The 22,822-nt window shown below is 46.1% G+C and overlaps 2 protein-coding genes across 17 annotated transcripts; one reads left to right on the forward strand and one right to left on the reverse strand.

Moving 5' to 3' along the window:
* The first annotated feature begins 35 nt into the window (after window positions 1-35).
* Window positions 36-1,135, forward strand: LOC117136580. Of its 3 annotated transcripts, none has more exons than XM_033297551.1 (3): window positions 36-227; window positions 293-451; window positions 502-1,135. In XM_033297551.1, the coding sequence occupies exons 1-3, from the start codon at window positions 177-179 to the stop codon at window positions 874-876; spliced, it is 585 nt and encodes a 194-aa protein (XP_033153442.1). In that variant the 5' UTR covers window positions 36-176; the 3' UTR covers window positions 877-1,135. The 3 variants fall into 3 exon arrangements, with proteins under 3 accessions (XP_033153442.1, XP_033153443.1, XP_033153444.1); XM_033297552.1 differs by having other exon boundaries at window positions 514-1,135; XM_033297553.1 differs by having other exon boundaries at window positions 491-578.
* LOC117136576 (probable lysine-specific demethylase 4B) lies at window positions 898-22,731 on the reverse strand. Of its 14 annotated transcripts, none has more exons than XM_033297538.1 (10): window positions 22,603-22,678; window positions 22,072-22,194; window positions 12,142-12,659; window positions 11,729-12,067; window positions 11,348-11,670; window positions 11,023-11,282; window positions 10,538-10,909; window positions 9,534-9,932; window positions 5,750-7,985; window positions 4,784-4,873 (listed from the first exon to the last, which is right to left on the reverse strand). In XM_033297538.1, the coding sequence occupies exons 3-10, from the start codon at window positions 12,571-12,573 to the stop codon at window positions 4,837-4,839; spliced, it is 4,398 nt and encodes a 1,465-aa protein (XP_033153429.1). In that variant the 5' UTR covers window positions 12,574-12,659; window positions 22,072-22,194; window positions 22,603-22,678; the 3' UTR covers window positions 4,784-4,836. The 14 variants fall into 14 exon arrangements, with proteins under 14 accessions (XP_033153433.1, XP_033153438.1, XP_033153437.1 ...); XM_033297537.1 differs by having other exon boundaries at window positions 22,549-22,637; XM_033297535.1 differs by lacking the exons at window positions 4,784-4,873; window positions 22,072-22,194 and adding an exon at window positions 3,712-3,805 and having other exon boundaries at window positions 22,603-22,729.
* Between the last annotated feature and the right edge of the window lie 91 nt (window positions 22,732-22,822).

Consider the following 22,822-nt stretch of genomic DNA (forward strand, 5'->3'; position numbering starts at 1 on the left):
GGTGATTAGATGATAAAAATAGCATTTGCTGAACAATGACAATCGCTTGTACCTATTCATTGAAGTTGAACAAATTAACTTTTGACAATTAAACCCTTAGATTCACAATTAAAACCGCATTAGAATGTTGGGATCGAGTGCGAACACAGGTTCTTTTTCTATGTTTCCTGAGTAACATGCATTCCATTTATCTACTTTTATTCGGCAGTTACCTATTCTGGAGTGTCGTGAGTGAGATGCTGTGATCCACTATATTTCTTGAAACCCATCTATCTATATCTATATTTTCCAGCTAAGTGAACCCAACATCGTCTACAAACTGAAAAACATCGAGTGCTCCACAGTGCCTGGTTTCTCCGCGAACGCTTCGTGCCGCATAAGAGCAATAAATTGGAACAAGGCGACGGCTGAAATGGATGTTTATCTGCTGAGGACTTTATACAATATAACAGTGAGTTTGGCGGACTTATCTCATTACTCCACTAATTAGATAATCTTTAGATTCGATTTCAGATCCTCAAGAAGGACTACAGCAACCAGTTCCAGCCGTTCCTCGTGGACGTCATAATAAACATGTGCGATGCACTATCCAGGCGTAACTTTTTACCATATGGCTTGATCATTCTGAAAATTAGCAGGACGTTCTCAAACTTCAATCACTCCTGTCCATATCGCGGCCATTTGATGGCACGCGGCGCCTACTTGAACGAATCCTTCTTTCCCAACGTTTTCCCCCTAGGTTTCTACAAATTAAACACTACGATAATGGAAAGCTACATAACTCCACCGAGCGCACATGTTGGGGGTATTGTCTGGTACGTGCAGGTCATGCAGGCAATCCAGCCGAAAAAGAAACCCAACAGAGACCTCTACTGAGCCCAACAAAAAGCGCAGAACTAAATGAATGCGTAATGATTTATTGCTTTAAATTTTTAAAATTGTATTTTTATTGTTTATAATAAATATATATATATGTATACGTAAATATTAGCTTTAGAATTTGTATTATACATTATGTAGGCTACTCGAGTTGCTTTATTTGTAGCTTTTCCGCTTCGTTATTAGTTACAGTATATCTTACAGAAGTGCAACTCAGTTTTGCTTATTTGTCTTAGAGTACGTACTACGAGCTATTTTAAATCATTGTCTTCCATCGGTTAAAGTATCTCATCTTAAAGTATCTTAACCTGGTTTCGCTTAGCCTAATGTGTGTGTGGTATCTGCATTCTTGAGCCGTTGGTTTCGCAAGAACGGGTTAAAAAAATACTTTAGTCTAAAGTATGGTTCGGTGCTATGCTTGAATTCCTATTTGTGTACGAATGGCATAACAAGATTGCAAATAAAATATATAATATATATTTATATATATATACGTAAAGAATATACAACATGGCAAAAGAAAGTGTAATGACAAAGGTGGCAGGTTATACGAATGGTAAGAGTTAACAAAAATAAATAAATAGATCGAGAACTTATCGAATAAATACTACATGAAATACGTTGCATAGTCGCTCTAGCTGTCTATCTCTCATTATGCAAGGAACAAATTATATTTATAAGTATATTTCTTGAGAACGCTCCCGATAGTTACAAAAGTGAGCTATCCTTTTCATCGAAACGGAAACGTTCTCGCAAAACTAAATTACGCTAAACATATTATGCCCGCACTGTAGGCAGGTGAAATAGTTACAACTGGTTTGGGGTGTGTGTCTCGTGTTTTTGACTTAAACATTTAAAATTTAGCTTAGGCGTAGAAATTATTTTAATTTACGATGCTCTTAAGTTTGCCGTGAACCGAATGCATTTGATTTCGCCTCAAATCCATTCGCGTGTGTGTGCTTTTCTGTGTGTTGAACAACATTTGATTTATATTCTTGTAGGCATTTGGTTTTTGAGTAAAAAAATAAATTTCGTATGCACATCCAACAGTGTGGTAATATCAATGAGTTAGCTTGGCTTATGTTTGAGTTAATATTCCTTCCATTTCATTCGTTTCTTTACAGCAAACGCTCCTGCTGCATTTCTCCCCGCATTTTGGTGGCCAAATGTGACGATTTTTGAAGTATTCTAAAACCCTAAAAACATTTGAACGTTGCCGACGGCACAGAGCTGCGTTCCCAGCTTTGCGCCATGGGCAACCGAATCTGCGCGGAACAGTTTTGAGATTTCTAAAAGAAGTATGTGGTCGGCATTATGGTGGCACTGTTCAAAAATCGACCCATTTGGCCACCCATTAGCCCCTACGCGGCGAACAACTGAGCAGCAGCAGCAGCGGCAGCGTGTTGCTGTTGTTGCTGCTGCTGCTGTTGCTGCTGCTGCTGTTGGGGAGTTGTGGCCAGGATGGGAATGGCCGTGCCGTCGGCGGTCAGGATCAGGGTCTGCGTGGCCTGTGGCGCCGATGTGGCCTGAGCCTGCGACGCCTGTTCGGTGGCCAGGGCCACGTTGCCCGGCAACGCAATCAGCTGCTGCTGACCCGCCTTGCTGGGATGCGGCACCTGGGTGGCGGCGATTATGCTGCCATCGGCCGACTGCAGCAGGATGGTGTTGGCCGGCAGGTTGAAGCAGGTCACGGTGCCGTTGGAGGCCACCGTCTGCAGCTGAAGCGGAGGCGGTTGTGGGGCCAGCAGCATGGCGGTGCCAGTCGTTGTGGCGGTCGCATTGTTCGTGCTGGTCAGATCGAGGCCATTGGCTGTTGTCGCCTCTTGCAACTCCGGCTGCTCCTGGCTGGGCTCCTCGTCGATGATCTCCTCGACCAGGTCGTCCTCGTTGAGCTCCTCGATGATGTCGTCGTCGTTTTCTATGTAGCCGGAAGCCTCAACGCCGGAGCTAACCAAATTGACGACACCCGGCGGCGATGGTGTGGGTGTGGGCATGGCCAGGTAGTTCTCCCCAGACTTGGCCGTCACGGCCGTTCCCTTGGGTATGCGGAACTTTCGCAGGATCTGAGCAGTCGAGGAGGAGAGCCCGGACAAGGCAACTGCATCCTCATCCATGTCCTCGTCGAGCTCTTCGTCCTCGGCCAACATCTCCTCCTCGACCACTGGCTGTTGTTCCACAGGTGCTGCTTCCGGGGCAACGATAGCTTGGCGCTGATTGCGATTGGTTGCATTGACGCGCACCAATGTAACGCCGCCGCCGCCGCCTCCGCTTGCATTTCCGGTTCCGGCCTTGGTGTTGCCATTAAGAATGCTGAGCTGCGGCTGCTTGGCGCCACCACGAGCGGCCAGCAGAATGACTGGTGTCTTCTTGGCCGCCGGCTTGAGGCCATTGCTCGCACTGCTGCTCACCACGGTGGATGCATTGTTGCTAGTGGCTCCGCTGCTGCTGCTGCTGTTTTTTATGGGAGGAAGGATTGCATTAGTCGCATTTCTTGTGGTTGGCGGCACATGGGACTGGGCAGGGGGATTGGGCATGGGAGAAGTTCGGCTCGATTGGGTCACAAAGTCAGCGAACTTGTCGACGAAACTGCTGCCGCGGCCCCTGCTGCTGCTGCTGCCACCGCTGCTGCTGCGGCTGGAGATGCTGTTGCTGCAACGTGTGCTGCTGTCGCCAAGGCGAGCACGGGCATTAGCCTGCTTGACGATGATTTCTTCGTAGTAAATGCGATACGCTTCCACTTGCCGATGCTGCGAATCATCTTGTGTGGTGTTATTGATCTGACTCTGAATCCGATTCTGACTCTGATTCGGATTGGAATTCGGACTTGGATTGGTGATGGTGTTCTGGGTTCTGTGGTTGTTGCTGGGTGTGGTGTTGTATGGCCGCTTGAACATTTGTTTCTGGTGGTTGTCGTGTTTAGAAGAACCTGTTGTTGTTGTTGTTGTTGATGATGATGTTGATGTGGTTGTTGTGTCGCATGATTATGAATTTTTGTGTGCAAATCATAGGGAATAACACAAGAACACAAACAACAGACGAACGTAAAATGTTGTCGGGTGAAAAAGAAAAAATAAAAACAATTTGATTAGCATATTTGCTGATTTTTCATTTCAATTGGTGTTAGTTTCGATCGTTTCGACTCCTTTCATTTAATTTAGATGTTAGATATGCTTAAATCAAAGTCAATTTTGGTTAGTAAATGATAAGGGCTCTTATGACTGATAGCATAAATGGATCGAATGTGGATGTGTGGATGGATCAGAGAGTGTTGCTCCCGGATGGTCAGTGGTCAGTAGAATGACGTCTCAGATACTTTCACCCCATGTACACAAAAGTATCTGAGCAGTGGGGTTCCCATTTTTCCGGGTCTTAGGATGCAGTTTACCCAAAGGGACATGGTTTAGTACCAAAACAGAAAAGTATTATGCAAATCAAAATGGGAAACAAGAAAATAAGGCGAATAAACAAAAGTACACATACCTTTCACTAATTGTCCAATATTTTTTATATGTTTAATTTATTTTTTATGCTTCTTGGAGATCATTATTTGCTTGTTTCTTTCGAATATTGGTAGTTGCTCGTTGCTGCTCTTGCACACGCACACACAACAAGTGACGATGGAATAGTGAATGAATCAATGAATATGGCGAGACGAGACGAGATCTCCTCAAGCAACCGACTATTATGAGTATGTATGTGTCGGATGTAAGTACACAAATGCTTCGCTAAGTTAGTTTGGTGGATTATTATTTATATGCTTGGCCGCTGATCTGGGCAAACATTGAAAATGGCTTCCATTTGCGTTGCTTTCGATTGGGAATTATGGTTGGGTGGTATTCACTTATAAACTCGATTCGTTTGGCTATCGTATTCATTGCGAACTCGATGTTGAGTCTTGTATTCGTTAAATAGAATTTTTGGTACTTTGGCTGCAGCTTTCTGTGTGGATCGTTTTATTCAGAGAGCTAATAGCACTGCCTCTGATATATCGTAGCTATAGTTAGAAAGCATTTTTTTTTTATTGGGTATTTGATTGTTGGGTTGTTGATTTGATTGATTGATTGATTGTTTGATTGATTGATTGGTTGGTTGTTGGATTGGTTGTGTGTACATAAAATAAAACAAGAGAAAAGAAAGAAAAAGAACAAAATTGCATTGAAGTATAAAACGTATTTGAACACAAGTATTTTTCGAAACAAAAAGGGGTGTTCGAATTGGTTATTGTGATTAATTCAGGGTATTAATATTGGGTAATATTCGATGGCATATCAATTTTACAAGGAAGCAACAACAAGCCACACAAGGAACAGTCTATTCAAAATAGAGTGCGATGCCTCAGTGGGCTTATGATTGGTAAATAAATAAATAAATGCACAAACTTCAATTCATACGACTAAATTACCAACTGAAAAACTCGGTTAAAGACTACTAAGTAATATAAATACGTAATAAATAAAGATGTACATAATCGATGATTACAAAATAATACAACTAAGATATGCATAATCCTAATTTAAAACTAAACAAGTCATACTTAATGTATCCCCCATTCCCCTGATGTTTAGTTTTCGTGTTTTGCAGGCGGCCATCGGGTGTTTAGTGTTTTTTTTTTCGTATAGTTACACCGTCGATTCGCGATTCAAAATACGTGAAAGAAAGATCGGAGTCGCAGTCGCAAGTAAAGGGGTTACGGTGGCAGAGATAGCAATATGGATAGAGTTTTAGATACAGGTACAGATACAGAGATATAGTACAGATACAGATACAGAGCGGCAATCTAATCGAGCGCGTTACACTAAGAGAAAAGTCGAGCAGACAAGGGGTTGGGAGTGGGCAATAGTGGGCAGGGTTAGTTGGAAAGAGCGTTTACCTAATTTCTTTGGTTTCCAGCAGCGACGAGGTGTTCACATCGTTTACCGCATTGATCATCGAGGTGGGCGAGAAGGGCAGGTGGTACATGGAGGCGGTGTCCAGGGTGTAGGCGTCGCCGCCCTTAATCAGCAGCTCGTTCTTCAGCTCCATGAACTGCTGGTGCGGATTGTGATGCGTGGCGAAGGGCTGTTGCTGCAGTAGTTGCGTCTGCTGGTGATGCTGCTGCTGCTGGTGGTGGTGCTGCTGCTGCTGGTGGTGCTGCTGGTGCTGGGTCTGCGCGTCCAGCGCGTTCGCATTCAGCGTGGGCTGCGCTCCGGCGTGCGTCGTGAAGGTGTACTGCGAGTAGGGACACAGGTCGCCCAGCTCGGCCGTCTCCAGCTTGGGTTGGAAGTTCTGGAGGCCGTCGGGCGTCAGGATCTGATAGCTCTGAACCGTGCCGATCACGTGCTGCTGCTGCTGTTGTTGCTGCTGCTGCTGCTCGGTCGACGTCGGAGTGGCCGCCGCCGTGGAGCTCAAATAGGTAACGTTGTCCAGCTCGTAGTGAGGCTGCTGTTGCGCCTGGCCGGCGGGCTGCTGCGCTGGCTGTTGTTGCTGCTGCTGCGTCGTCTGATATGTGGCCGTGGTCTGTTGGCGCTGAGCCTGCGGCGCCGTCGTGTATATCGCCTGGGTTCCGTCCAGCTGCAGGGGCACCAGGTTGCCGGCTTGATCCTGGATCATGATGCTCTGGCCGTGCAGCTGCTGTTGCAGCAGCGCCTGCTGCAGTTCCAGTTGGTTCGAGTAGATCAACGTGGTGGTGGGCGCCGCCGGCTGACCATTCGGCGTGGCTGGTCCTCGCTGCAGTCCCACGGAGCTGGTGGCCCCTGGATTAGCCAGTGCCAGCTGTGCGCCTCCAGGCAGGATCATGCCGCTGAAGTCTAGCGAGGGCAGCGTCTGCAGCTGATGTTGCGGTTGCGATGGCGTCGAGGGAGCCAGCGTTGTGATGCTGTGCTGCATCTGTTGCTGCTGCTGCTGCTGCTGGGAGTGACTCACGCTGACTGGCGCCATGGTCAGAGACTCCCCATTTTGCACGTCGTCCAGAACACTGTCGATCTGCGCCAGCCGCTTCTTGGCCGGCGTACTGCCATCCTTCGTCTTGCGAACGCGCGGAGTGCGAGCGGTACGCGCCCGCTTAGCCGGCGGACCGTCAGCCTTCAGCGGCGTCGTGGTGGCCGATGGCGGCATGGGAACGTCGCCGTGCTTGTCCTTTTTATGCATCTTCATCTTGTCCGGACGCGAGAACTCCTTATTGCAGATGGGGCAGGCGAATATCTTGCGGTTTTGGCCCTCGTGAAAGAGGTAGGCGTGTCGCTGGAAGCTGTACTTGTTCTTAAACGTCTTGAAGATATCGTTCTTGGCGCAGACCAGGCAGTAGGCCACGCCGTCGATGATATGCTCGTAGCGGGCGATGTCCAGGCCACGTACACTCATCTTCTCCAGGTACTCGCCCTGCTCGTCGTCGGCGATTACGCGCGTCTTACGTTTGCGCTTCTGCTTCGCGGCCGCCGCCGATCCCGATTTGGGCACCATTGAGGATATCACCGTGTTGCCTGAACCCGTCTGCTCCTGGTTGATCGTGTAGCTGGTGGTGCCGGCTGCCAACTCCGCCGCCTCGGCCTCCACTTCGGCCTTGATCACCTGGTACTCCTCATACTCATGCTCCTGCTCCGCATCGTGCTCGTTTTCCGGATCGTGTTCGAGGCTCTGCTCCTCGTACTTCACATGCAGCAGGCCGTTCTCATCGTCGTCCTCCTCGTCGCCGACGACTCCGTGCTGGGGATCGTACTTGATTATGTCAGCAGCCACGGCACTGCTGCCGTTGCTCAGGCAATCGCTGCTGCCGGGCTCGCTTTTGAGGACATGATATTCCTCGTACGTGCTCCCGTCGAATTCGATGATCGTGCCGTCCGTGTTGACCAGGGCAGTGGTGGTCGTGGTAGCGGGTGCGTTGGCCTGCGACACGGGAACGGGCGTTGGTGCGGCAGAACTGACCGCTGGCATTCCGCCGTTGTAGTTCTCGAACACTATGGTGGTCGGGGTTTGTCCATCTTCGCCGGTGGTGGTGATATAGTGGTAGTGCTGTTGTTGCTGCTGCTGTTGTTGTTGTTGTTGCTGTGTGGCGGCAATTGTATCCACTCCGTTGGTGTTGGCGTTCGTATGCAGGATGGAGGACGAACTAATAGTTGTGACCACATTGTCTTTTGTTTATATATATTTTGAAAATACATATTTGGTTTGGTTCATAAAAGATGTGTTTGAATGTAATATTTGCATAAATCAATAAATCAATTCGTAATTGAAATCGAAATCAATCAACAATTCACTCAAATCAGGTTCGCATAAAACAAATGTTGTGCAAAATGAAAGCTACTTGCGGCCAACAGCAAAAACGCAAATGCCACAGATGCAGTGCATCTGCTGCATTTACGGGCGGGCTTCTTTATCGAATCGATTGGATACGGCAATACAGGACATATAGATAGAAAGTGAGTGAATTGGTTTTTGTTTGTCGGTAGAATTTGTGTTTACTTAGATCTACATTACAGCAATCGTAATCGTAACTCTGGTACAGTACTCGCAACTCAATACGTACTAAATAAAGTTAAATAAATAATCGACTTCGGTAACTGAGGTGGTGGTAACAGGTGGACAGAGCAGAGGATGAAACTGGTGTGTGTGTGGCCAACGTTGGACAAACTCCTCCTCCTCCTTTGCTTGCGGGGGAGCAGGAGGAGCTGGCAACGGATTGTGTTTGTGTTGTGTCCAAAGAGTGGGAAACAATAAGTGAAAGGCAGAAGACGGGAAAGTGTCGTTGCTAAAAGTAACTAAATCATAAACGCAAATCTAAAAATTATAAACTCAATTTTCAAAATTTGGCGCGCAAGTGCTGCCAAGAGTCAGCGCGCGCATGGGCAGCACTGATGCTCTCATTGAACTCACTGCTTGGGCGCCAAAGTTTGAACTGCAGAACCTTAAACTAGCTAATAAAGTAAAATAATACGTGATCGACAATTGTTTTTGAGCCTTTTTCGACGCGTTACTGTTTTGCACGGAGCTCCCTCCCTCGGTTGAAATGAATTGTGCACTTATTTATGTGATATTTCCAATACTCTCGACAATTCGAGAAGAGACAGGACACAGACCTGGGAAAGGGTGTCGCAAATTAAAGACGAGCATGTAGTGTGTGGAGCAGTTGAAAGCGGTTGTTGTTATTAATTGGGCGATGCGATTGGAGTTCGATTTATTGAGATAGGTCGGTAATGGTTAATTGAAGATTTCATTGCCTTTTTATTTCGTTTATATTCTTTTTTATTTTGTTATTCTTTTTTTTTTTGGGAGGGGCAAAGGTGTGACAAGAACACGGAACACAAATGGAAGTCAAATTCAATGTTTGTTCTCATTCGAAACGTTCTCCCTTTAGTGGCGCGTTTGAATTTTGGCACAAAAAGTTGTTAACTCAAAATGCATTTTGAATTTGGAATGTCGGGATGATATCGATTGGATGACATGGTTGTGCGACAACATTTACAATTGATGGGATTCGAATTTGGCCAATTCGGTTGACGGTCAAAATCATAATTGTGTGAGTGCGTTTGTATTTACAATGAGAGCGGTTAGTGGTAATAGCTTCAACTTAAACACCAAATACGAGTACACAAGAGGGTTAGGTTAAACCATACACAAAGACTACAACCAACAAACAAATTAACTAACGTAAAGCGAACAAATTCAAGTTAGACACTTACCGGCAACACTAGTTGCAACATTCTGTTGCTGCTGCTGTTGTTGCTGCTGCTGCTGCTGCGGACTACTGGCCGTAGTTTGATATGAAGCCGTGGCGGCAGTCACGGCATGTCCATTTGCATCACAGAGTATTTCATTTTGCAGCTGATAGACATTTCCATCCGTGCTCGCATATTGCTGCTGCTGCTGCTGTGGAATGCCATTCAGGGTATTGGCCGCGGGCAACATGTTGACGTAGACAATCTGTTGCTGCTGCCGTTGACTAGACTTGGATGTGGATGCTTCTGCGGCTGCCGTTGCTCCTCCTGTTGCTGCACTCGTTTGACTTAGTTTTGGTATCTTGCCCTCAAATTTACGCGATTGTTGCATAAACTGCAGCGACTGTTGATCCTTTTTGGCATCTGAAAAACGTCAATCGATAGAGTTTAGTACTTGATCTGGTAAGGATTTTAACTGTCTGTGATTAAAAGCGGTTGATACGGTTACTGTTGGTGTAAACACACAGATACACACACACACACATGTGGACTCGGGGGTTTTTCTGGATAGGAGGCATTGCGATTGGGTGGAATGAGGATGAGTAGTCAAAGCGAAAGAGCAAGTGAAGCGGATTCTGGGGGCGGCAAAACAAGAGGAACGGATTCGGCCCAGACAGCACCAACACCTTGGATTCGGTTTAGTAAAACAGTTTTGGTTTTCGGTTAGTTTTTAGCATAGACTTAAAAGCGTGATCGTATATTTCTCTGACGCACTCTTACACATAGATAGAACGATTTATTTGTACATTAAACGCAAATCAAAAACGATGAACGATACATGTGAAACGGCTTAAAACATTGTCAATTTGGTTAGAACAAAAAACTACTGGGAAATTTGGAATGATTGCTGCGAAAGAAGGGACATTGGGGCATTGGGTTAGAGAATTTGGATGGCTTGGAGGTGGACAGGTGAAGCTGTGATTATGGGGATGCAGTGGTGCAGTGGCTGCCTAAGCTGCTGCTCTCACCTCCTCCGCCATCTGCTGGTGGTGTTGTGGTTGTGGCTATTGATGTTTTTCCAGCGACCACGGCGGATGTCGGTGTTTTTACGGCAGTTGATGCAGAACTGACCGCCGGTGGCGTAGTACTTGGGTCCTTTTTTCGCCGCGCAGGAGTCTTTCGGGGGGCGCCGTTGGCCTTGCCACGCCTTGCGCCTCTCGACGTCGAGGAAGTGGAGGACGCCGGCGATATGGAACGGTCGTCCTTGGTGCGCGGACTACGGCCGCGATTGTTTCGCGAGCTATTCTTGCGCTTGGACGCGAGCCAATCGTCATCATAGTCGGCATCATAGCGCCGCTTCTGCTTGCGCCGCTTAAAGTCCTCCTCCTCATCATCATCTTCTGTCGACAAGCAAAAGGGGAAGACAAAAAACAGATGCGAAAAAGGAAACATATTATAGTTAAGCTGGGGAAAGGGGAAGATCGTTTTGAAGGGCACCTGCTGGCCCACACACCTGTGCCGTCGTCAATGTACTCAAGCAGCTCTTGCTTGGTCTTCAGATTCGCCGGACTCTGTAGACTCATGGCATCCTCGTTGGGAAAATCAGCCTCATCCGTGGCCAGATCGCCCGTGTCCAGCGTCAGCACGCTCTCCTTCAGCATGGCCTTGACGTCGTCTGGCACGTTGGGATTCTGCTGGATTTCATCCAGGTCCAGATCGGGATTACGCTCTTTGAAACTCTTGGCCTTGGTAGGATTGCATTGCTTTTTCATTCTGCGGAGGAGCAGGAGATAGGAATAAGACTCGCTGGTAGCCCTATGTAGCGCAAGGAAACCTACTTTTTATCACACAGCAAGACATCGAGGTGTGGTGGCAGGGGTGCTGCACTGAGCACCCCGTTCGGCGGATCCTCCGGATGCCGCCCCACGTCACGCCCCTCCATCCACAGATCGTAGCGATCGCTTTGGAAGCGCTTGACAAATGTGTCCATCGAGATCTTGACCATGTCGTTGCTGCAGGTGCACTGCACCGCCCGCTTGCCGTACTCGATCCAGCGCTCCATGGCAAAGTTGGTGGACTCGGCACAGTTGAAACCGTGATTGAAGCCGGCATGGTAACCGAACGGAAACGTGATCATGATCTCGCCCGCCTCCTGCGTGATCTGCAAGAGCCGGATTTAGTACGGCCACTAGGGACAGGATTACTACCGATAAACGCACCTTACTGACGGGCACGTCATGTTGCTTGAGAATCTGTGGTGAAATCAACGTCATCTTGTGGCGCAAATATGCGTTGCAATTCTTGTAACTGGCCGGAAAGTACTGGTTGGCCACCTTCTCCAGTTTGCGACCACATTCCGGCGGCACCACATACCACGTTTTTGGCGCCCCAAAGTGCAAGTAATTGATGGAATAGAGATCCATGTCCTCCGTGTGCCATGCAAAGGTCGTCTTCCACATGCCAAAGTACAAGTAGGCTGTGTTCACGCCGTCTATCTGGATGTTATAATCCTTGTTGACATAGTCAAGAATAGTGCCCAGCCGGTTGATGTTCCAGCTCTGCAACGGCAAAGGCAAAGGCAACGAATCATCAGCTAATGCCCGAACCTAAACCCTAACCCTAGCCAACTTACATCCTGGTCGGTGTCTGTGATGCTTCCACTGACATCTGCCCCATAAATGGGCGCCACATATGTTATGTTCTTCCAGTACTTGCGCTCCAGATCCTCAAAGTCAAAGTGTTTGGGTGTGGCGTAACGCTCGGTGCTGGCCAACTCGCTAAACTGCTTTACTGTGAGTGGCTTTTTCTGTATGTTTATCTGCTGGTAGTAGCCTTGTTTGCCGGTAACCACCTGGCAAATGGGCGCCGGAATCGTGACATTCAGAGCATCGAGATCAGCGTACCCACTGCGACGGGGCACCCATTCCGGCGGAGGCACCACCTTGGCCAGACCGGCTTTGTGGGCACCCTGTGACTCCATGTAGGCCACGTACTTGGGAAAGTCCTTGAACTCCTCCCAAGTGGGTCGGAAGACCTTGATGCGTGGCACCTCTGACATTTTCATCTTCGTCTCTGTTTTTCTATTTTTCTTTTTCAATTCCGACCTGTTGTCGGACACTTCTTTTACAGCTAGGTTGCTTCGATCTGGAACTGTGATAGAAGCAGCATTAAAACTCCGTACTCCTGTGCACGGCCCATTAATCCCGGGCAGATGCCATTCATGGACAGCCCGTCTGCCTGCCCCGTTGCTAAGCGCTCAGCGATCGGATCGCTTGGGATCGGCATTCTGGCTGGCAGTCACAAAACAAACAGAGAAGGAGCGCTGAGGGAACAGCTGCAACTTTTCGAGGTTTTCTTTTTTTTTTAATGGGCGCGGCAGCTACAACAGCAGGCAGGCAGGCAGGACGACTGGCAGGAGAATAGAGGCTGGCAGGATATGCAGTTGCCGTTTCCCCCGCCCCTGTCATTCGAGTGGTTTTCCTCATGGGCCAGCCGGACCCGCAATAACCCATAGGAACCCATAAAAAGTGCAATGATCGTTCGTTTGATAACCTTACTAACTACGAGGAAATATTGTAAATTGAATAAGTATATCAGATATCATGCAGAACCGGCTGAAATGTTGGGAGTTAAGGGAATAAGCGGTAGTATGGAAATTAAGTATGTTGCCTGAAAATGGTAAATTCAATTCATTTCTTACCACACTTTATTTTGATTAAATATTAAATGCTTTCGTTATAAGAGCGTGTTCCAATTGAATTAGGCTGATAATATATCGATAATGGTGATAAAAATAAACAACTTTGGCAAAAAGTTCGAAATTAAAAAAAAAATTATTTAAAATTAAAACTCCCCGCAGGATTAGGATTACTTAAAAAATAATTTCTTTATAAGTCGCTTTTTCTTTACACTATCACTTTATTAGGGTAATTAAAATTATTTAAGACTAGTGCTCAAAACTATTTTGTTTACAAAATGTAATAATAGATACCAAAGGATACTTGTGTTTAATTGATGAGTGTAAAACGTAAATAAAACAAAAGTACATGAGTCATGCGTGATTGAAAAATTTCTCTGTGTGTATTTCTGTATACGATAAGCCTCCCAAAAAAAAGAACACAATAAATCAAGATGAAGGGAATAATTAATTATTGAGCCCCAGGATGAACCGTTATTCCCGTAGCAAGTCATTTATAGGGATTGAAAACACCCAATAGGCAAATGACACAAATCCGGCGACATCCCAGTCAATACCAATACCAATTGTTTTTCCGTTTGTTTTTCCTATTTTCCGTACAAGCAGACTGGAAGCTCTGCAGGCCAGAGGAACAGCAAGGATAACGATAACGAGGACAACGCTGTGCGAGACATCCCAGAGCACTAGATGAAAATTTACGCAATTTTTCGACCACGTAGAAAACTGTACCACCACCCGAGAATTCCAGAGAGCGAGAAGACCAAAACCGAACGAGAGCGGAGAGCCGACGATGTTGGGGAAGGGGAGGGGTAACGGGATAACTGAGAGGGGGGAGCTGACGAGTGCGCAAAACTATTTGCTAGTTAACAAGGAGAGAGCAAACATGGTGGGAAGAACGAGTGAGCGGGCAGGATACACTCGCTACAGAGGAAATTCGACATGGGCGAGTCGCACTGCAGCGAGTGCGTATGCATGTGTATATGTGTGTTTACGAATATGTGAGTGTGTTTGTGAAAGGACGAAATTTGGAACTCACTTGTGATGTGCTTTGATGGGTTTTTTTTTAGTTCTGCTTCTCTAGTTTATTCGATGTTCTCCATGCGTAAATCCCAACAAAATGCCAAAAGTACTTTTATGACTATATGAGCAACTCCAACTGGATGTGACTGAAGTTTTGGATGCTGCTGCGTTGCCTTTGTTTGAAGTGATTTGTAGTTTATTGCACATTATTTTTTGTGTATTTGCATATGAAACTTCTGCTGCTGCTTTAACTAACTGTAACTAATTTGCACAATTTGATGTTTTATACGATACACTTGAGCACTATTTTCTGGGTTTTGCAATTCTTGTAGAATGATTTAGCTTTGGTATTATTTTATGTTATCCTGCAACATCTGATGGCGTCGTTGTTTTGCGTTTTACACAGTCTTCGACTTGATGGCTGCTGCTCTCTCTCTTCGAGGATGTATATTTATATATATATGTATATTAATGTGGATGGCTAACTGGCACTCACGACGGGCGCGACATGTCTGAGCGGTCTGAGTGGCAAGCGTCGACTGAACGCCAGTTCGATGCCAGGACGATGGCGACGCAGGCGTCGAAAGAACTCGCTCTTCGCTCGCACTCGCACTTACACACACACACACACAGCAAGCACGCAACACAGACACGCTCACGCACACACAGTCGCGCCGCACAAGAGCGTTGTCCTTTTAATGCGAATGCTCTGGTCAAAGCATAATGCGAAAGGAAAATTGGTGTAGAGCAAGAGGGAGACGGCGCAAACAAGTTTGACAGGATAATTGTGGATAGGGAAATGCAAGCCGTGTGGAAAACTGGCAGTTTTAATCGCTCCTCCTTTTTCCTCTATCCATTCGTGGATCGAACAATGCCTTTTTCCTGCTCTTTAGTTTCATTGCGAAAAGCAAATGTGGCGAAAGGAAAAATGCATTCGCCATCGCGAATCGCGAATCCATTCGCACATTCTCTCTCTTTCTCGGCATCTCAGTCAGCAGTCAGAGAAATCGCAAAGGACTTAATCCTCATTATGCATTGTCCTGGCACGGATTTCAGATTTTGGCGAAGATCTAATCTAGGACTTAGTGATCCCGGATCGCCAGTGATCGTTCGTAGGTAAACGACAGATTCAGAGGCTAGAGGTTGAGGATCCACTTGAGACGGGTCGCAAGGACTCTCGCACTTGAGACGGCTTCGTGTGTCTCGTACTCAATAATTGCATATTTTTATAATAATTGCAAAACCAACAAATAGCGTTCAGAGCAATGGCTCGTTTTGGCATAATTGTTTGTTTACGTTTATGTTAACCAATTTCAATTTGTTGCTTTGTATACAATGATTTTCGTTCGATTTTCCGTTTTTAAAGAGTAGGAAACTGCATTACCTATTACAAGATAATTTAAGCTTGATCCTGTGAACTCCGTTTGTAGATATTTTTACCATTTAAAAAAGACATCATTTCATCGATCGCATTATATGTTTTAAATCATACCGTCCTCAACTATATTTACCAATCATTTCGGTAATAAGAAAATGTCGTATTGTTGCAACTGTTAAGGACATTAATTTCCCCAGAGCGTAAAAGCATAATTTAGTAAATCCCCTAATAATGTTCAATTTAATGGCATATGCGCTTGGCGAATACAAATAAGCACATCTGCAACTGCAGCGAGCAATTACGTGATAGCGTTTCGATAACAAGGTTTCTTGCATCCTGTGTGCAGAAAACCCATACAAAAACCGACGCAAAATAATAAAACCGGACGGGGAGCGAAGGAGAGGAACAAAAAAAGGAAACCGGGCTGAGTAATTACAGCAGCTTGAAACGGCGAAAGGAATGCCGCGTGGTAGTATAATTTACAACATGTCATTAGCCCGGCGACGCCTATGGGAAAATGGAGCTTGGGGGAGAGGCTAACGGCAGGATCAAAGCGTGACCAGAGCACAAAAGAACGGTCACACTGCACGGCAGGACTTGAAACGAAAGAAACAAAAAGTGGCGGGGTGTCCACCAAGGATCCTGTCCTCTAAACTTGTCCAAAGCAACTCCAGGCATAACCCAGAGAGAGCAGCAGAGAGACAGAGAGAGGACGAGCGGAAAAGGACGAAAGAGAGAGAGCTTGCAGCCAAGCAGCGAGAATGACCAGGCGGCGGCTTCAACTTCCGGCAGGAATGGCTCACACACACACATACTAACAGTGCAGTTGTGTACACAATGTGGTCATTGACTGAACGGTAAAAAGCGAAAACAGGAACCAACAGCAGCAGCAGCAGCAACAACAACTGCCGATGACGTCGTCGATGAAGAACACACGGAGAACCGCCATAATGCGCGTCCCCTTTTTCCACATTCCCACCGCGCCCCCCTCCACTCCACACCACTCCGCCAGTCATTTTATATTCCATTTTACAAACGCACACACACACGCACACACATTCGTCCTGTGCCTCGTGTGATTTCACAAGGCATTTCTCCAGCACAATTTCTCACAAAATTTCAATTCGAGCTCGGCGGCTTCGCCTCAGCTGCGACAACAGCTACAAGATTATTTATGCTTTTTTCTATGCTTGTTCCTGCCGCTCGTTGTTGTTGTCGTTGTAGCTGCTGTAGTTGTTCCTGCTGCCAGTTGGCTGTTTATATCCTTTTGTGACGCTAAGCACGCGCGACGAAGCCGCACAGTGGGATTTTTACATTTGTAATTAGTTAATGAACCCTACGAAATAGTTGGACACATTTATTTTCCTATAAATCGAATGATTAAAAGTCTTTCTAGGTAATCTCATTCTTAACTAATTTGTTTGTATTCTTCACCATATTTTAGTGCCTAAAATTTATGGAAATGCATATATTTGGATAAAACAAATTAAACTAGCTATTATAATTTTGTTGAGGCAGTTGCCAGAAGGTATGCAACGATTGTTACAAGCTTTGGAGCTTTACTGGTAATGATTTGCAGGCTACGAGTAACTTAAAGGACTTAAAATTAAAGACATCCCACTGTGCGGCGAGGACAGGCATCGACCGAAAAGCAAAGCACGCGTCCCCTTTTCGAAGTTTCCCTTTTGTTGTCCTTTATCTCAATTGCACAACTGTTTGGCTTTGGCTCGTTTCTCTGCCTTTGCCGCTGGCCTTTGTTTTGTTTTCATGCTTTTCGTTCGTTACATTTTGTGATTCTGCTGCGTGTGTGTATTCCTGGTGTCTAGTGCTCCTGCGAGTCCTTTTTTTTGAGCAGGCGCCCAGCTACATTCGTCCTGGCGTCCATTCTTTCGGTTATTGTTGTTGTTGTGCTGTTGTTGTGTGCTAAGTGAATAGAAAGCGCAGAGGAAGGAGCAAGAAGGAGCAGAATTCGAATTCGATGACAAGTTTCCCGTTGCAGGCTTTCCGCGCACACTCGCTGCTCTCTCTCCCTATCTCTATTTCACTCTTCTATTTCGCTCTCTCAGCTGCAGCACGCCCAGCAGCTGCCAATCTAATTAATTCTCCTTTTTCTCGCCGTCGTTCGTCTATTGCTCGACACTTTTCGCATCCCAAGTCTTATTGGTCAACAAAATGGCGGCCATGTGGAACAGAAAGCGCAAGGATATACGGCTAAGTATATGTATGTGTGCATATTACATGTGGAGCAAAAAGCGTCAGGATGTATGACTAAGGATATGTATATATACTCCGAGGAAAAGCGAAAACTTTTGAAGTTGGCCGTGCCCGTGTCCGTGCTCAAGTGGCCACTTCGTTATCCTGCGAAGGGAAAGTCGATCGGAGCAGGATGTGCGCACCAGGACCTTAGTGGCACCAGACAGACACACATTTTATGCTCCGCATTCAGATCTGTGGCATTGCGACATATAGAACGGGGCCAAGGGACAATAGAATGCAAAGGCAAATTCAAAGGACACCTAATTGTGGTTTAAAGCATAAGTAGAGATGCTAAAGAATTGACATTTGATTATGAAATTCATATATATGCGATCCATTTGCAGGCAAATTTGTGTATTAAATAAGCCAAATGGACTTGAAATGACCATTATTGCATAAATAATAGCAAGGAATTGAATCCTGTCATACGCCAAATTCAGAACAAACCAATAAGTAAATTGGGGAAGCCTCAACCTTTCCCAACACCAATTGTTTCTAACCACTTAACCCCCTCACTATGCAGTGAAATACCCTTAGTTGGATGTGTAAGGATCGCATCGCACCACCCACCGGCCACCAGTGCATCACAACCACCCGGCGGGGAGGCGACCTGTTGAGTTGACAACTTGTTCGCACTTCATCCACTCGGAACCACCACACCTGACCTACGGACGGGATCTTTGCCAAAAGCACCACCTAGTCGGTCCGGGGGTATGTTTATTATGCTTTATGAATGGGAGCGGGAGCGGATGCTCCTTGCTCTGCCTTAACTACCACCGACCACCGCGGATTCGCTCTGTTTTGGTCTCAATTGGTATGGTTTGGGTTTTTTTTTTGGTTGGGAAAACCCCTAAATGTGACGTCGAAGACGTTATGTGGATGGATGACATGCCGGCACACGCCACCATATCAGCCGTAACCGTATCCGTTCCGTAGGTGGTGGGTTCGGAGGCACATGACCAAGAGCAAGAGCGGATACGGTCGGTGCCGGTGTCTCTGCTGGGGTTGCTTGCGTTTGTTTACATTTTGGGGGGTTTTCCCAACGTCCTTGCACCTACGAGAAGGCCGTGCGGTTCGATGTGGTGCGTGCGTGTGAGCGGAACCACCCCATGCGCCATGTGGCCCAGAGCAAGTGCGCCAATGTAGGTCGGTGGTTGCTCTGGCTCTGGCTGCGACTCTGGCTCGGGCTCTTGCCCTGGTGGTGATTCCAAAAATATGCCCAGACGTGTCTAAGGGTTACTGCCACTGCCGCTGTCACAGTTTCGCTTTTTGTTTATAAACATTGCGCCAAACAGCTGATTTTTGGCCATCCCCCAAAAGACAGTGTCCCGCATTCCGCTCCACACAACCCCAGCACCCTTTCTCCACCCACAAAAATAAGGGGAAACCCGTCACTCTGCAAGGATAAAGTGTGCTCCAGGCGAAATATACTGCATCACCTGCATGCCGAGTCCTTAGTCGAACCGCTCTCCTCGTTCAGGACAGCTGGCTCGCTGGCTGGCTGGGTGGCACAGCGGCAGACCGGCCTTTTTGGAACCGACAGATGTCTGTCGATGTCGGCCGTAAAATGCAATGGTCGCTCGTGGGCAGGCAGTCCAACGAATTGCAGCCGGCCCTGAGGTATTGAGGCATTGAGCAGGACCGAGCTGAAAAGACGATGGCTCCGAAGGGATCGAGAGCGAGCCTACATACGTAGCTGGCCTGCTGTTGCATTGATTACTTCACGGACGGAACAGCAGCGGAGCGGTCGTTAACATCTGGTCCGCTTTGCCCTGCTCATCGTTCATCTATCCTCGTCGTGGCATGTGCCACGAACCAAAGGACATCTGCCAGCTGCACAAATGGGCCCCCAACAATTCTATCTAGTCCCTCTGGTATATTTTCAGTTTTTCAGCACGGCAGTGCGCTCTTTTTGCGAGCAGGGAGCGCGAAAAGCTAATTAAACAAGAAATATAGGGCGATTCCAACTCGTTTTTGATGAATGACATCCTTTGTCCTGCTGCAGTTGCAAGGCAGTTACAATTTTTTTTGCGGTGACACCAATAAACACAAAGAAAAGTACCTTTTTCGGGGTAATGATAATAAATCAATCCTAACAGCCTTACTTTAGAAATGAAGTCGTTTTCTCTAAATTCACACAAACCAATCCTACTTTTTAAACCTTTGTATGTTACTATATCCAGCGGAATACCCTGGGAATTATTTTTCTTATATCAAACCCCCAAACTGATGATGATAAAGTTTGTTAGCAAAGCTGATATGCTGGCTCCATGCCCAGCTGCTTCTCCAGCATCAGCATTTGGATCGGCATCAGCTGCCCGACCCCACAGGATGCCTTTTTCCAATGCCCAAAGAGCCAGCATAAAAAACCTGCAGCAAGCGAAGACCAAACAGCTTTCCGAAAAATGAACTCTCCCAGCTGTAACTGGACACCGAAACCCGTAGGGATATGGCTGGGCATGGGAGTGGGGCTAGGGATATAAGGTCGAGTACAGGAAGAGGGGAACGATGAGTGCCCCAACCGGGAAGAGTTTCGAGTTGCGTTCTGAACAACTGGCAGGCTGGGTAAGAAAACCGGTATGTCAGCGGCGAAAGGACACGTCTGCGATCGAAGGCGATTACATTCAATTTACGAGGAACAAGAGCTGGTGAAAAGAGTCAGACAGAACTGTTACACAATTCGAGACTTCCGCTTGCGACTGTCGTCAAAAAGGAAGTGCTAAATGTCGCTAAAAAAATCACGGCTTCCCCGTCGGTCTAAAGTCTGTCCTGTTCCAGTGGCAGCTGCATTTTGCCACGATGTATGCGCAGGCGTACATTGAACCTAGTCCTTTTAGCTGGATGAGGCAGGTAAGAAGACCCAGACAGGACGGCAGATGTTCCTCTTTGCCAGTCCCTTTTGTCGCAGGTCAGTTGCTGCCTCCAGAAGAGTTGATTTCGTTATCCTGTGGGCACGTCAAAGGCTTGTCAAACATTTGTTTACCTTTGTTTGCTTAGAATAAGTCATTGAACGGCGGAGCAAGGTTCTATAAAACCGCAGCTGTCTTCTATATAAAGACTTCAAAGGCAGCTCAAAAATGCTTAGAGCCTCAGTTCGATCTAACAATTGGCGTTGTAAAATGTAGTCCGGTTCATTGATAAGAAGGTTAATTGGTGCACCTTCATAGAGGTAGTTTTACATTAAAGAAAGTATTCCAAAGGTGTATAAGTTTTAAATGCAAGTTTGATCAGCATCACCAATCGATTCAGCCATGTCCGTATTTTCGTTTTTACACAAACTAGCCCCAAATATTTTAAAGTTATTTGCTCCAAACTTTCCAGAAGATCTTTCTGTTGCAAGTAGTTACTTAGTGGTAAAGTCCAAATAGAAGGGAATATAATATATGTGAGTTCCATAAAAATGTTTCGGAATTACATAGAGACCAAATTAAAGCTTCATTGCTCAATATCATTGTTTCTTATGTTAAAAAGCAACGAAAAAGTTTAGACTTCTTTGTATTTTATCATATTCTGAGTTACGAAAAAAAAGAATTAGAGAAACGATCGGAAAAGTAATCTTATAGTAATAGGAAAGCAATTATAGCTTCGGAAATTTTTAAGTCCTTTTTACACTGGGAAATATATATTTGTTGGAGTGCTAACTTTTTTTATGGATCTGGAAACTAATATAATGTCCCAGTATATCTGTGAGAACACTATTAAAAAAACGCGTGAAACTTCGTCAAAATCATTCCAACTTTAATGGCAACTATGCTACTCTAATTTCTATTTTAAAAGCCAGTCCAAATTTTTAAAAAGGGTTGTCAGCTTTTCCTTAACTGTTAGCGATAAATAAAATTTCCATGTTATTTGTTGACATCTGTTATTGCACGGTTGCACTTTAATAATAATCTAGCTGGGTGTAATTATACTATTTCTATGAAATTGAATAATGTGGTATATATATTTATGTTTTAATGTGTAAACACTCCTAGAAACCCGACCTCGGCTGTGCATCACAGTCATCGGGAAAGGAACCGCACCGGACTGTCGAGCTGCTCAAGTTAATGGAATTAATTTGCGTCCAAGCGTTCCAGTAAAAAACGGACGGAACGCTGTGGGTGGTTGGGAGGCAGCCCCAGTTGTCGAATTGAAAAATCGATTTTGCACGGCGGACTCGCTGCTGCGAATCGCCAATTGGGAAGTAGTGCACTTTCGGCTGGGAAACTCACCCGTTGGATATGACGCCGATGCTGCTCTCCTCCTCCCCGCGCACTCCTCCAGCTCCGGCGTGTGGCAGCTCTGGGCGGCTGGTTTTCAGGAGGTTGTGCGACACCTGGTTTTTCGCGAATTCCCTGCAAAGCGCGCTGCTGGTTAAAACGAAATCGGGGAATCGGGAATCGAGGAATCGCAATCGGCGTACGTGACCGAGAAAAGGTGCTCGTTCACAATGGACGCAGACGCAGTTTATTTACAATAGATTAGCTTTGCGTTGCACATGTCTGTGGGTGTGTTGTTGTTGTGTTGCTAAATCTATTGTTTTTCGATCTCGTGGACGGCCAGAACGGCCCTGCTATCCCTGCACGGCAATAGTTCTTAAGATTTATATAAATTTGGCAGGAATCCGTGCCATTCTTATAAGAAGATGGCTACTTATCAGACGCTTCCTCTGCAGTCCAATGGACACACACTCGAATGGGAGCACTTACACTAAACGCAATAGTTTGTCATTTTATTTGGTGGTACACTGTGATAGAATTTACCGATCTCTGGTGTACGTCCCATTTCACATTTCACAAAGGGACAACACAAATTACAATAGCTTATGAATTTATTTTTCGCAAAAATCTTTCCATACAAAAACACCAAAAACACGACTGTAAATGTGACCAGATTGCAGCGATAACGCAATCTTATTCTTGAGCAGGCCTATCGAATTCCGACAGTGCTGTCAAACTGAGCTTATATTAAAAAAAGCCATTT

The sequence above is a fragment of the Drosophila mauritiana genome, chromosome 2R, assembly GCF_004382145.1.
Source record: "Drosophila mauritiana strain mau12 chromosome 2R, ASM438214v1, whole genome shotgun sequence".
Taxonomy (NCBI): domain Eukaryota; kingdom Metazoa; phylum Arthropoda; class Insecta; order Diptera; family Drosophilidae; genus Drosophila; species Drosophila mauritiana.

Coding starts and splice junctions, on each gene's coding strand:
- LOC117136580 (XM_033297551.1), top strand. CDS start 177: ATGCATTCCATTTATCTACTTTTATTCGGCAGTTACCTATTCTGGAGT. Junction 228..292: donor GTTACCTATTCTGGAGTGTC/GTGAGTGAGATG, acceptor TATATTTTCCAG/CTAAGTGAACCCAACATCGT. Junction 452..501: donor GGACTTTATACAATATAACA/GTGAGTTTGGCG, acceptor GATAATCTTTAG/ATTCGATTTCAGATCCTCAA.
- LOC117136576 (XM_033297541.1), bottom strand. CDS start 22,624: ATGGGACGTACACCAGAGATCG. Junction 12,068..12,141: donor TCACAGACACCGACCAGGAT/GTAAGTTGGCTA, acceptor TTGCCGTTGCAG/AGCTGGAACATCAACCGGCT. Junction 10,910..11,022: donor GTACATTGACGACGGCACAG/GTGTGTGGGCCA, acceptor GCTTGTCGACAG/AAGATGATGATGAGGAGGAG.